Below are 13050 nucleotides of genomic sequence, written 5' to 3' on the forward strand. Positions count from 1 at the left end.
ACTATAGTGGTTCGGTTCGGTTCTGAAGACAATTACATCTCCTTCTAAGGCATAGCTGTATTTACGTTCATTTGAATAATAAAATAGAAACTATAATTCTTAAAATGAAATTGTGCTAATAATAATATGATTGAATATCATTCTTTAAAACACACATTTCCTAAAGTTTACGTATAAATATAAACTTACATTTTCTAAAGTTTAATGCAATAAGAAACTCGAGGTATTTACGTTGTTGGGGTCCGGTCTCTTATAAATATAAACTCGTCCTTTCCTACAAAAAATTAATAATAGTCAGTTTCATTTTTCTTATTCTAAAAAAAACCGTCATGCGAAGCCTTCTCTACACCGTCGGTTCCCTTCTCCTCCTTCTCCTTCTCAGCCACGATGGTGGCTTTACTGGAGCTGCTGACGCCGAACATAGCTTCATCGCCACCGATTTCCGTACTCATCGCCATCGTCGCAACCATGGCCACCGTCGCGGAGAAGAGTTTGAGTACTCAGCCTTGTCGTGTAGAGCTTACTCAGCGTCTCTTGACGAGTTCGGCGCCGTAGGAGACGGTGTGACTTCAAATACAGCGGCATTTCGCGATGCAGTGTCGCAGCTTAGTCGTTTTGCAGACTACGGTGGCTCACTGTTATTTGTTCCCGCGGGACGGTGGCTCACCGGAAGCTTTAACCTCACCAGCCATTTCACGCTTTTCCTCCACCGTGATGCAGTTATCCTCGCCTCCCAAGTAAGTTTTTTTTTTGCTCCATAAAGTTATTTTAATTTTCTAAGAATAACATAATTAATTAGGAATATATACCCCGTGACACAAAACTCCACAAACGTCTACGATGAATTAATTTTTTTTTTCTTTGCACTTTTTTGTTGTTGTTTCAATTGATACATACATTCATTCACGTGACATTTGCTTGACAGCTTCTGATGATATATGGTTGGGCCATTCAGTTTATGTTTAGTCGGTGAATAAATACTTTACATCAAACGTATTACAATGAACCTGTGATAACAGAGCACTATTACCTCCAAATTAAAAAATTTGAAGAATCCGGGGTCTTTAGTTGACCTAAATTGTAAAGACTATTCAGTCTATTCTTTATTATTTGTTGGTTTTCTAACTTTCTATTGAAAGCAAACTATTGATTAGGTTAAGGATGCGTTACTCTTTTTTTTTTGGTCAAAAGGATGCGTTACTCTAAAAGTAGAGGGTAGAGTAACGAGGGAGTTACGCAAAGATGCAAAGATGCAAAGTTAGTGGGGTTCGTTATCGGAGGGTTTCAAAAGTATGAGACCCATTCATGTCAGGAAGATCACACGTCCATTTGTATTCCAAATCTCAGCCACATTTTACTTTTGGGCCTTAGCCTAAAAGCTCTCCCATTTCTTGAGCCCACAACACAACCAACATACGAGAGACCCTTTCAACAATTTCCATATAAAACCTTTTGTAGCTGGGGAATGTAGTTGTAAGATTATAGACTTCGAAATGTAGCATTGATATCTTAGATGTGTTACTACATTTTAGTCTCTTACTATACAGTCTCCTTTTTCTTGATACTGAATTTATGATAAACAAAAACTAAGAAACGTAGAATTAGGACCATGCATAACATTCATGCCCTTGTTCTTTTATCAAGTCAAGTGGATATTTAATAGTTTCTGCCTAGTGTCTAATAATATAGTTAGATTAGTCCTAAGCTAATTATAAAATTTGTTTGTCCTAACGTTATTTGTAGGAAGAAAGTGACTATGAGGTGATAGAGCCATTGCCTTCGTACGGACGAGGGAGAGACGCAGATGGTGGAAGGTTCATCAGTCTACTTTTCGGTTCCAACTTAACCGACGTGGTTATCACCGGTTAGTATCTCAATTTTTTTTTTGTAGTATCTCAATTAGTATCAAATTAACCAGAAACATCCAATAATTTCCTAAACCGAATTGCGATATTTTTTTTTCTAACTGAAAGGTGAGAATGGCACGATTGATGGACAAGGAGAGCCATGGTGGGGAAAATTCAAGAGAGGAGAGCTGAAATACACAAGACCATACTTAATTGAGATTATGCATTCCGATGGTATCCAAATCTCCAATCTCACATTCTTGAATTCTCCTTCTTGGCATATTCACCCGGTCTACAGCAGGTTAGAAAACTCATCCCGTTTAACTATTCGGTTATCAAATTTCAACCAATCAAACCGATTGTGTTCATGTTTTATATGCAGCAATATTGTTATCCAAGGTTTGACGATATTAGCACCAGTCACGGTACCAAACACCGACGGGATCAACCCTGGTAAGATACCATACCGATAATCTCCAAAAACCCAATAACCGGTTTGTAAAATCTGGTTTTAAAATTCGTTCCGGTTTATCTCAGATTCTTGTACAAACACGAGGATCGAAGACTGCTACATTGTCTCCGGAGACGATTGTATCGCCGTCAAGAGTGGGTGGGATCAGTACGGAATCAACTACGGCATGCCAACGAAACAGCTCTTGATCCGACGGCTCACATGCATTTCACCCGACAGTGCAGTGATCGCTCTCGGCAGCGAGATGTCCGGTGGTATTGAGGATGTTCGAGCTGAAGATATCGTCGCCATTAACTCTGAATCAGGAATCAGGTACGTAGCCAAAACACAAACCGGTTTAGTTCAGTTCGGTTTGATTAAACCGGAATCAAATCTTACAGGATCAAAACAGCTATTGGACGAGGAGGGTACGTGAAGGATGTGTACGTAAGAGGCATGACCATGCACACGATGAAATACGTTTTCTGGATGACCGGGAGTTACGGTTCGCATCCCGACGAGCATTATGATCCGAATGCGCTGCCGGTGATTCAGAACATTAACTATCAAGACATGGTGGCGGAGAACGTGACGATGCCAGCTCAGTTGGCTGGGATCACGGGAGATCAGTTTACTGGGATATGTATCTCTAACGTGACAATCACGCTATCGAAGAAACCTAAGAAAGTGCTTTGGAATTGTACTGACGTATCTGGTTATACGAGCGGTGTGACTCCTGAGCCGTGTCAGTTGTTGCCGGAGAAGCAGCCGGGGACTATTGTGCCGTGTAACTTCCCTGAAAGTCCGATTCCCGTTGATGAAGCGAAGCTCCAACGTTGCTACTCAAGGAGAAGGCTTATGTGAAGATACATTTTTTCTTTTACAAATACATTTCTTGGGTTATAAGTTAAACTTTTTATCGAATGGGATGGACTTTATTAAATAAAAATGAAAAAGCTTTAAGGGCTATCTTTCGTTTGGAAAGAAATCTGTTCTCTGTTACGCTTATCCTAAAGAAAAATGTAACAAATGACACGCACAAGGTAGTAGTAATACTGTTTTAACGTTTTCAAAAGAAATTCATGGAGTCTCAATTGCTATGCTACTAGTTGATCAACAATTGATACGCTCTCTCACTCTACATACTTAATACTCTAGATATATAGTAAAGCCATCCCCACATGAGTTATTAGATGACCTCCCCCAACTCCTCTCTTATTATCAAATGCTCTTCCTTTCCTTCAACAGATGCCTATGAATGTAAGACAAGAGAATAGTCAAGGTGCGAATTTATAAGGGGGACTCTTCTATCAGTATCAGAGAGAATGTGAGGTAACAAACTTCTAAGAATAGCATTCTAATTTATTTACTCAAACAGATAAGCACTACCACAGATTGTTTTTTTTTTTTAAAGTGAAAAAGGATATAAAATCTCAACTGAAATCACTTACGTGTACGTTTCTAGTTGTCCAGCTCAAAGGAACCTCTCAGAATATTGTCTCAGTCGGTCTTCAATCTTCTCGTGTGATTTCTGAACAAAGACATCATCTTCTAGTGTCTGATCACCTAGCATGTTAAGAAGGTTGAAAGCTTGAGTCTTGTGATTATTCTGGGCGATAACCACCATATGAGCCGCAGTGAGATTAAGTTGAACCCCCATCTTCACAAAAAAGGTAAAGATTTTGTAGGGAACTGATATCTCCCGTGGCACTACCCAACCGCATCTCTTCAAGAATGCAATGTCTTCATCAACGTCGAGCCTATTCACAACATAAGTAACCACTTGGTCCGAGTAAGCTTCCTTCGACTCCTCGCGCTCATCCCACCAGACTCTTCTTAGTTTATACTGCACAAAGACCCAAAAAGAAAAATTTCACTATCATGATTAAAGATGATGGAGACTTAAAGAGTTGGAAAACAAACTTACATCTCCAGTGAAACACTCTTCAAAATCAATTGGAGTCAAATGGTGTAACTTTTGAGCATCCACTTTTGTGACAGTGTTCCTAGCGTGAGAGTCCGCACATCCAAACCGGAGATGGAAGATAGAAAGCCTACTTATTTCTTCAGGAAGAGTACGGAACTGAATACCCTCGAAATCACCAACAACTCCATTGTTGTTCTCAACGAACCATACCAAGCATCCTGATGTTTCCTCTGTCCGGATGAAGACTCGTGGGTGTGGCACCACCAAAGCCGATGAGTTCCGAAGAGGCAGAACGGTGTCCAGTAAGAGGATGATCCAATATGTAGACCGCTGCTTCTCTCTTTGCATCTCTGGAAGCCTTGAACAAACACACCAGGTCGCCTTCTTCATTGTAGACATGTCCTAAGTGCTTGAAAATCCTAAACGGCTTGAGCTTAGAACTCTCCCTTTTGGTGCGTAGATAGCATGCTATCATATACTTGAACTTGCTTCCAATCTCCTCTGGGACCTTCTCAAGTTTGGGGAATACCTCCAGTATTCCATTCTCCATTTCCTGTAAAACAACCAACACAAACGTTCACTTCCATGTCAGCACAGTCGGGTGTTCCATTGCAAATCTAGAGAAATATTTATTTAAAATCGATTAACATAATGATTGGTGATGACAATACTAAAACAATGGGCCTTAAAAAAATTGACCAAAGAGAAAACGTAAAGGGCCTAGACTTCCAATGGCCCTTCATCAAAGACGAATAACGTTTTTCAGACCCTTTTTTTAAAAAAAAAAAATTTCTCTTTAAAAAAAACTAGCAAGCGAAAAAACATGTTTCAAGCTCGACGACGTATGGGAGACCAAGATTGTCACTTTCATAGAAACAAAGTCCTCAGTCAAGTAGAGACGCATACAAAAAGCGTACAGACCCAAACAAAAAGCCTACAGACGCATACAGAAGCGAGTATATGAAAGATTTTCAAGTTTGTACTCGCTTCGGACTTTGTTTCTATGAACGATTTTCATAAAGATTGTCACTTTTTTTTTTGGTTCAAACTTCTACTTTCATTAATTAAACTTAAGATGGGTTCAGAGCCCAAAGGGCCTCCTTTGTCAAAGAATCTGCTACAACATTTGAACCTCTAGGAATAAACTTGAATGCGATAGAATTAAAAACGGTGGTTAGCGAGTAAATGTCTCGAAGGATGGTAAAGATCTCTAGCTTCAGTTTTTTCTTGTTGATGGTATTCATGAGTACTTGAGAATCTGAAAAAAATGGTGATTGAATCAAGCTTGCGAGAAAGAGCTGAGTTTATGGCAGCAAGAACTGCCAAAGATTCAGCCATAAGAGGCGACTCGACGCAGAGTGATGTCGCTGAAAGGGGGGTTGTGGAAGCCAGATCATAAAGATTGTCACTTTGTTTCTATGAAACTGACAATCTTCTTCAAAATAGTTATTTTTTTTTTTTAAAGTGACAATTTTCAAGCGAATAGAAAATCACTAAGAAAACTAGCAAGTGAAAACAAAACAGATTTCAAGTTTGGTATTTGCAAAAATTAGATGATTTCTTTCATAAAGTTTGTAACTTTTAGATGGTTTCATAAAGTTCGTAACTTTTAGACTACACAAGACTAAGAAAAGAGCCCAAAATATAACCGAAGGTTTCAGATCTAAGAAAAAAACAAAATAAAACCCTGAATAGTAGTAGATAAGGTTCATTATTTGTCACAAGTCAGAACCAGGATTCATGGAAAAGACGAGGAACAAGATAAGACTTGAGAGTTGGGGGACAAACAAGAAGGACGGAGGTGAATCAGTGAGATCTTGTCTTTCACTCTAGAGAGAAATTTATAGAAAGTTCTAGAAATAGTCATCTCTACACGGTGTCGTTTAAGGCCAATCGTTTCTTCTTTTTCTCTTGCATCAACCCCACACTGCCGAATGTGTTAACTCTAGGAGTTGAGTTTAAGAAATTATAAATATATTTTAATAATGTGACAGAAAAAGGATAAATACATTAGATAATGAGAAAAATTACAGGATACACATTTTTAGTTTATTTTCACTAAATAAATAATTCTAAAGAATAATTATTTAAAAACAAAATATCCTAGTTTCTAAATCATAATACTAAATCTACAATATTTCTCTATAATATGATAAATTTCCAAAAATAGCATTTTGCAAAAGTTTATTTTTAAAATATAACAATATTGTTTAAAATTTGGTAAAATACTCATCTATTAAAAACATTTCTTGTGATCCTAATTTCTAAATCACAATCCAAAATCTGCACTATTTTTATACAAAATGATAAATCTCTGAAAATAGAAATTTTAAAAAGTTTATTTAAAAAATACAACCTATTGATCAATAATTTTTAAAAAGATGCTCATATATCAAAAAGAATTGTTATCCTAAATTATAAATCACAATCTCAAATTTACAATATTTCTTTATAAAAATGATAACTTTCTTAAAATAGTAACTTTAAAAAGTTTATTTAAAATACAACCTATTGATCAATAATTTTGAAAGAATACTCATATGTCAAAAAAGTTTTTTGTTATTCTAATTTTTAAGTCACAATCACAAATCTAAAATATTTCTTTATAAATATGATACCAAAAATAGTAATTTCTTACAAAAGTTAGTTTTTTAACAAGGAAAGGCTAATCAAACTATGTAGATTACAAACCCCATTAGCCAAAAAAATTTAGTTAAAAAATACAACCTATTGATTAAAAAATCTATAAAAAAATTACTCATATATCATGATCTGAATTTACTAGGCAAACTGGAAATTTGATCTATGTCGTTCTGATATGAGATGGTGCGTCTATGATTACCAGACAACGAATTCGAATTTGAACTTGCTAGAGACAGAGCTTCCAGTGTCTGTGAAACATGGAGCTTGCTAATGTTTAACTGATTGACATGGAACACATACATGGTATTGGTACTTCGCCAGAAGAAGCAAAATTCGTGGACAAAAAGGCCTTAATCAACACCCCTGTTCATGTGATCTTTCTTCTAGATAATCTTTGCTGTCGGAACCTTGTTGTCAGGTGGTAAGAGAGAAAATTTGGGAAGCTAACACGTTTCAAATTCAATTCACTCTGCTGAGTGAAATTACACACGGATATATATGGGTCCTTCGATTTACAACACTTTTTGATTTACAAAGAAGAAAGATCTTATTGGGATTATATGGCCTTGATTTTTAAATAGTTTTCAAGAGTGTGATGTAATAATATAAGCGATTAGGCTTTCGATTTTCGATGAGACATAAATAATTGACTTTAACTAATTTACTATTTGTTTTAAGTTGAAAACTAAAAAGATCTAAGAGCACCTCCATTGGAAGTTTGTGCACAAATTCCAAAAAAAAAAAATATTATAATATATAAAAAGGAGTAAACCTGCCCTTTGCAGTCTCACTTGGAAAAGACGATATCATGAGAATTTCGTGGGCCCCACGACACGTGGCGGCCCACGATTGGTTCGGTTCATTTTTTTTTTTTTTTTTTAAATCCAACGAAAAAAAATAAAAAAAAAATTAAAAATTAATTATTTGCATTGGAAATCGTGCCCTCTTAATCTCACTAATGGAGATGCTCTAAGATCTAGAGTTAGCAAGATCATAAAAATATTTTTAACACTTCTTACAAAACACATATACACATGTATTACTATGAGAGTAAACACTTTTATTTCAGTCCTATCACTCAGCTACACACAAACACCATGTTCTCTTAATAAGTGATATTCAACGTGAATCAGTGCGAATGCACTCTCGAGAAGGTGAAACAAAGGCTTTGCTTAAGTCACACGCAAACAAAAGATGGTCAGTTGCTTGCAATGGAAGATTCATTTCTGAGAATCCGTGGATCATCTTTTGCTGGGGATGTAAGACCAAAAAAAATCTTGAACCAATAGTACAGAAACGAAATGCAAGTCGTGCGCTCCTTACTATTATTTTCCGGGAGAATACTGTCATTGCTCCCTTGTTCCCCGCCCCGATTATCAGTTATGACCGATTCAACTGTGGATTTTAAACTCGAGTTATTAGTCAATATCCAGAAGCCATATGTAGGTCCATGTAACGATCTGAACTTACTAGGCAAACGGGAAGTGTGATCTACGTGGTTCTGATATGTGATGATTGTGCGTCTATGATTACCAGACAAAGAATCCAAATTTGAACTTGCTAGAGACAGAGCTTCCAATGTCTGGGAATCATGGAGCTCGTTGATGTTTAACTGATTGATATGGAACACATACATGTTTGATACGTATCCCGGTGATATCTGTTATTTTAGAGATTTAGTCACCATGTCTATTTTAACACAAAATCTACTCGTCATGTTAAAAAAAAATTAAGTAACACACCCTAATATTTTGTGGAATACTATAACGCCCTTCCTTTGCAGCAATTTGGGCTAAATTTATGTTAACCTTTTCGACGATCTTCTTCGCGAAATCCGAGTCTAGCCTGCAAACAAAGAGGGGGTTAAAAGTAAAGATGCATGTGGTATTAGTTCAACACCTTGATCATGTCACCAAGTCTTACATCCTCTTATCATAAGACACTCCAATCATTCGGGCAACGAACGTTAGAGCTCTCTTCCATCTCTTGATCTTAGAATTGGCACGCTTCTTTTTCTTCTTATCATCGCCTGCTTCAACAAGCAAAGATTCCTGATAAGCCAGGAACCTTTCCCCAAACTTCCCGCTCTGCTTCTTTACGTGGGAAGTCTTAACTTTGTAGAAGACGGGTATGACGAAATCAAGCTTCTTCGTCTCTATGCATTTCTTGATCTCAACCAGCTCGTTCAAACACCAATGTGACTCTGCGTAGTTCTTGGAAAGGAGAACAACTGCGATTCGTGAGTTTCGAATCTCTTCCAATAGGTGTTCGAGGGGTACTCCAGCCGCGTCTTCGTCGGTGAACACATTGACTTTGCTTCTTTTCAAACGATCTTTGAGAAGGGGCAAGAACCTTTCCCGTGCGTCTTTCCCCCGGAAACTGATGAACACTTGAGGCTTGGTGTTATTTGTATTCTCCATCTCAGTTTGGATATGTTTGCTTGTTAAGAAGAATACTAAGTTTGAGAGTGATAGATAAAAGTCCACCCCATTATCTAGGCTCTATATAGACTCTGCTATAACTTGGTTTTACGTAAGTATCAAAACTTTAATTATTATTATACAACATATAGAAAGTAACTCTCATGATAGTTGATACATTGACCCGCTTTGCCAGGTCATGACTCATGAGTCATGAGCCCTCACCTTACGCGTTTTATAATGTAACTTCCCATGAAACGTAGCATTTGTATGATTGTTTTCTATCTAGAAAATTAATCTCTAGGGAGAAACCATCGAGCATCCACGAGATCCATCGTGTCAAGAAGATTGGGATAGCGAGCGAGGGTCTTGGTTGCAAGATTGTACATACAGATGTCAAGTTGGCGACTTGAGCATTGGCAGGGACGAAAGTGACGGGTGAAATAGATGGAGTCAGGTTCGATACCAAGGGCCTTGTTAGCAGGCACAGTGAAACCCAAGTCAAGAAGCAGGGCCTCACCACCAAGAGAATCTACCTCAGTAACCGTGTGGCAGGCGTTATTTGGGTCTTCAACATCAGGATCCCTCTTGTAGACGCGGAACCAGGTCGAATAGCGTTGATCACTCTCAACCAACAAAACCTCTCCTGATGTTGTAACGGCAATGCTAGAATCGTAGGCAAAATCATGACGAGAAAGCATTGGGAATGGTGTTTGATGACCGGTAATGTCCTTGAAGAAACCTTGCGGTCCAGACAGATCAAAGATTCGAACAAAACGCCGACTTGTTGAGACGTAAAGACGGTGACCACGTAGCACCATATCCGATAAGCCATCAAACTTGTGAAAGGCGGCACGGTCATCGAAAAAGAGAGGAATGTCGGTGTAATGAGTATCCCCGTTCTTGCAGAATGACATGTAAGAGTGGCCAGGGAGGTCGAACAACCACACCACAACGTACTCTTTTCCACTCTCGGAAACCCACAAAAGTCCCCTCACCACGTCAGCAATCAGATCCTCATAAATAGCGCCACACTCATCCCTTATAAATTCTCTATCTCCCACGCGCTTGACAATACAATCAGCTGACTCGATCGACTCTAGAGACGGTAGAGGCATCTTTTTACCACTAAACACATCTTCGATGTATAAATCGGATCTAGAATCTAAAACCAAGAGCCAGTTACCCGAGTTTGCCAGGAATCGACACCCTGAAAAGTCGTCCCCCACGTTCCTTTTGAAATTGTCTTCTTTAGGGTCGTACAGCACACAACCACCGTCTCTCGGAAAAAGCATCAGCCCTGGAGATCGGCTAAACTGGGGATTGTCCGCCTTAGACTCCTCCGACGTAGATCCGGCGCGTCGTTTGAGGGAAGAAGATATCGTCATTATTATCACGAGGCAGGCAGATTCTCGCGCCTGTTATTGTGTCTGTATTATATATAGGGTACCGCATAAGGTTTTCTCTTGGGCTACGACGAAGCCCGTTTATGCTTGGGCTACCAAGACAACTTAAGTTTATTAAAGTAACATCCCATAATAATCCTTTATATACTTAAAGGACTTGCAAATAACTCATGTTATTTTTTGAAAAAAAAAATCAATTAAAACAATTCCTTATATTTTAGTTTTGTTATAAACATATTGAATATTACTAACTAGGTGATTCTCCCGTGCTCATGCACGGGAATAAATACTTATAAAATAATCAAATCATGATGATTGTAAAATATTTACATATGTTTCTTATAACTTTCAAGTAACTTTATAACTTATATTTATGATGAATAAAGGGAATTGTATATATATCATTATATAGATATATCTATACATTTGTTCATAACTTTTAAGTTATTTTAATTTATATCATGAAAATAATATTAAGTATCACTATGTTCTCATCTTAATTAGATATGCAATTCTATTTATAGTAATTTGGATTAATTCATGTATGGTATCATTAAGCTCCATATTTGGTTTGAAAGTAAACAACACTTTTTAATTAAGTTAAAATTAGATTAATTTCATTTAGTTTGGTTCATTTTATTAGATTTGTAAATATATTTATACAAGTTTTTATAATTTAATATATGTTTTCTGAGAAAAGAAATATAAAGCTGGAATTGCATTAATAATTACTTCTAATATTTTAAAATATTAATATATGTTATTTTGGAGAAAATTATATAAAATAAATTAATGTGCTAAGAGATTGAGAATTGAATAAGCAAACCAATTCAGAAATATTTCAAAACTTCATTGATTAATTTCAAATTCGTAAGGTAGTTACACCCAGAAATTCAAAAGGTTGTATCTATCCGTGTGTTTTCATCTTAATTAGATATCTTATTTCAAACATAATATTTTGAACAGTTCAAGTGTTCATTGTTGGGTATGTTTTGCATCTATTATTTCAAATTGGACAACTATTTTTTTACTTTAATAATATTAAAATTGGATTACTATTCTTAGCTTAATTTAGTTCAGTTCATCCTTTTATATTTGTAATATATTTTATAAATCTTATAAAATTTGGTAAGTTTATTTTTAAAAAGATAAAAACACACAGAAAATGTTGTAGTTGCATTCATAAACATATTTTATAATATTTGAAAATTCATGTACATATATGAATATTTATAAAAAAAAACTAAATCATAATAATTGGTAAATCATCACTTGTTTAGAATTGTGAATACATCTTATAATTTAATCAATGAAAGTTAGGTAAAAAAATAATTTTAATTTATATTTTTTCTTAATGATATTAGATGATCACTTTACGTTGTTTGAAATTAATTTTCTTAAAATCAATTAATCAAAAATATAATCATTATAAAAATATGTTTTCTTAAAAATTATCTTAACTATTTTTAATTATATATATACACCTATATATTTTGAAAATTATTAGATATTCACTTTTTTATTTATGTTTTTAGCGAAAATATAAAGTAGGAAAAAATAAATTCGTTTTTTGTATATACAAAATCTATATATTTTATAGATATTTCCTTTTTACTATATATATGGGTTTATAAAATAAATAAACTATAATAAAAAGATAATTAAAGCTTTATTAATAAAAAGGAAACTAAACAATTTTTAGTAATGATAATTAGGTATAACTAAAATTAATTCATTAAGGGTATTCACGTAATCAACCATCATGAGAATCAACGTGAGCGCGACACATATGAAACTGACTTCTCAAATAATATTATAGAGATCTGTTTGTTATGGTTTAACTATTTTACAACTTTGTTTTATAACAGAACATATAAAATTCTTTAAAATTCTGCTTATGAGTCTATATATATTTTATTCATCTGTTTCTTTGTCTTACTCTTGAACTTCAAGATTAGTGATGACTACAAAAAAAGGCGATGGAGAAGAATCCAAAAAACGCAAGTTCAACCAAAAAATCATAAAAATGTGTTATCTTTTATTTTTGATCAGGCATTTATCTAAGTGATCGTTATACAAGGTTTCATATATTTTTTAAAAAACTGAACAAAAAAACTTCAATAAATTTTTAATTTTAACTTTGATAGACTCCAAATATAAATAATACTAATGGATCAAATATAGACTATATTATTATGTGTTGGTATTTACAAATTATTGTTTTTTCTATAAAATTGTTTCGAAACATGTATTATCTCTTTTTGGGAAAACTCATAATAATTGTTGTCTGTCTAACTTAAGGTTTCATTTTAACCACCTACAAAATGTGTTTGAAGAGTTTCTTTAAGAGTTTCTT

General features: G+C 35.3%; 4 protein-coding genes across 4 annotated transcripts; 1 reads left to right on the plus strand and 3 right to left on the minus strand.

Annotated features, from left to right (window-relative positions):
• Positions 1-274: 274 nt before the first annotated feature.
• On the plus strand, positions 275-3267 carry LOC108815984 (probable polygalacturonase). The gene is made up of 6 exons (XM_018588540.2): positions 275-737; positions 1744-1864; positions 1974-2148; positions 2230-2300; positions 2385-2631; positions 2700-3267. Exons 1-6 carry the CDS (start codon positions 330-332, stop codon positions 3160-3162), a joined length of 1485 nt encoding a protein of 494 aa, XP_018444042.1. The 5' UTR covers positions 275-329; the 3' UTR covers positions 3163-3267.
• A 505-nt stretch (positions 3268-3772) lies between these two features.
• Positions 3773-4775, minus strand: LOC130508695 (phosphatidylinositol 4-kinase gamma 2-like). Its single transcript, XM_057004336.1, has 3 exons — positions 4431-4775; positions 4226-4381; positions 3773-4144 (listed from the first exon to the last, which is right to left on the minus strand). Exons 1-3 carry the CDS (start codon positions 4773-4775, stop codon positions 3773-3775), a joined length of 873 nt encoding a protein of 290 aa, XP_056860316.1.
• Positions 4776-8368: 3593 nt separating this feature from the next.
• LOC130508131 (protein PHLOEM PROTEIN 2-LIKE A5) lies at positions 8369-9377 on the minus strand. The gene is made up of 2 exons (XM_057003384.1): positions 8792-9377; positions 8369-8713 (listed from the first exon to the last, which is right to left on the minus strand). Exons 1-2 carry the CDS (start codon positions 9286-9288, stop codon positions 8587-8589), a joined length of 624 nt encoding a protein of 207 aa, XP_056859364.1. The 5' UTR covers positions 9289-9377; the 3' UTR covers positions 8369-8586.
• A 189-nt stretch (positions 9378-9566) lies between these two features.
• On the minus strand, positions 9567-10704 carry LOC108839477 (F-box protein At5g25290). The gene has a single exon (XM_018612230.2). It carries the CDS (start codon positions 10674-10676, stop codon positions 9582-9584), a length of 1095 nt encoding a protein of 364 aa, XP_018467732.1. The 5' UTR covers positions 10677-10704; the 3' UTR covers positions 9567-9581.
• Between the last annotated feature and the right edge of the window lie 2346 nt (positions 10705-13050).

Source organism: Raphanus sativus, chromosome 2, assembly GCF_000801105.2.
Source record: "Raphanus sativus cultivar WK10039 chromosome 2, ASM80110v3, whole genome shotgun sequence".
Lineage (NCBI taxonomy): Eukaryota > Viridiplantae > Streptophyta > Magnoliopsida > Brassicales > Brassicaceae > Raphanus > Raphanus sativus.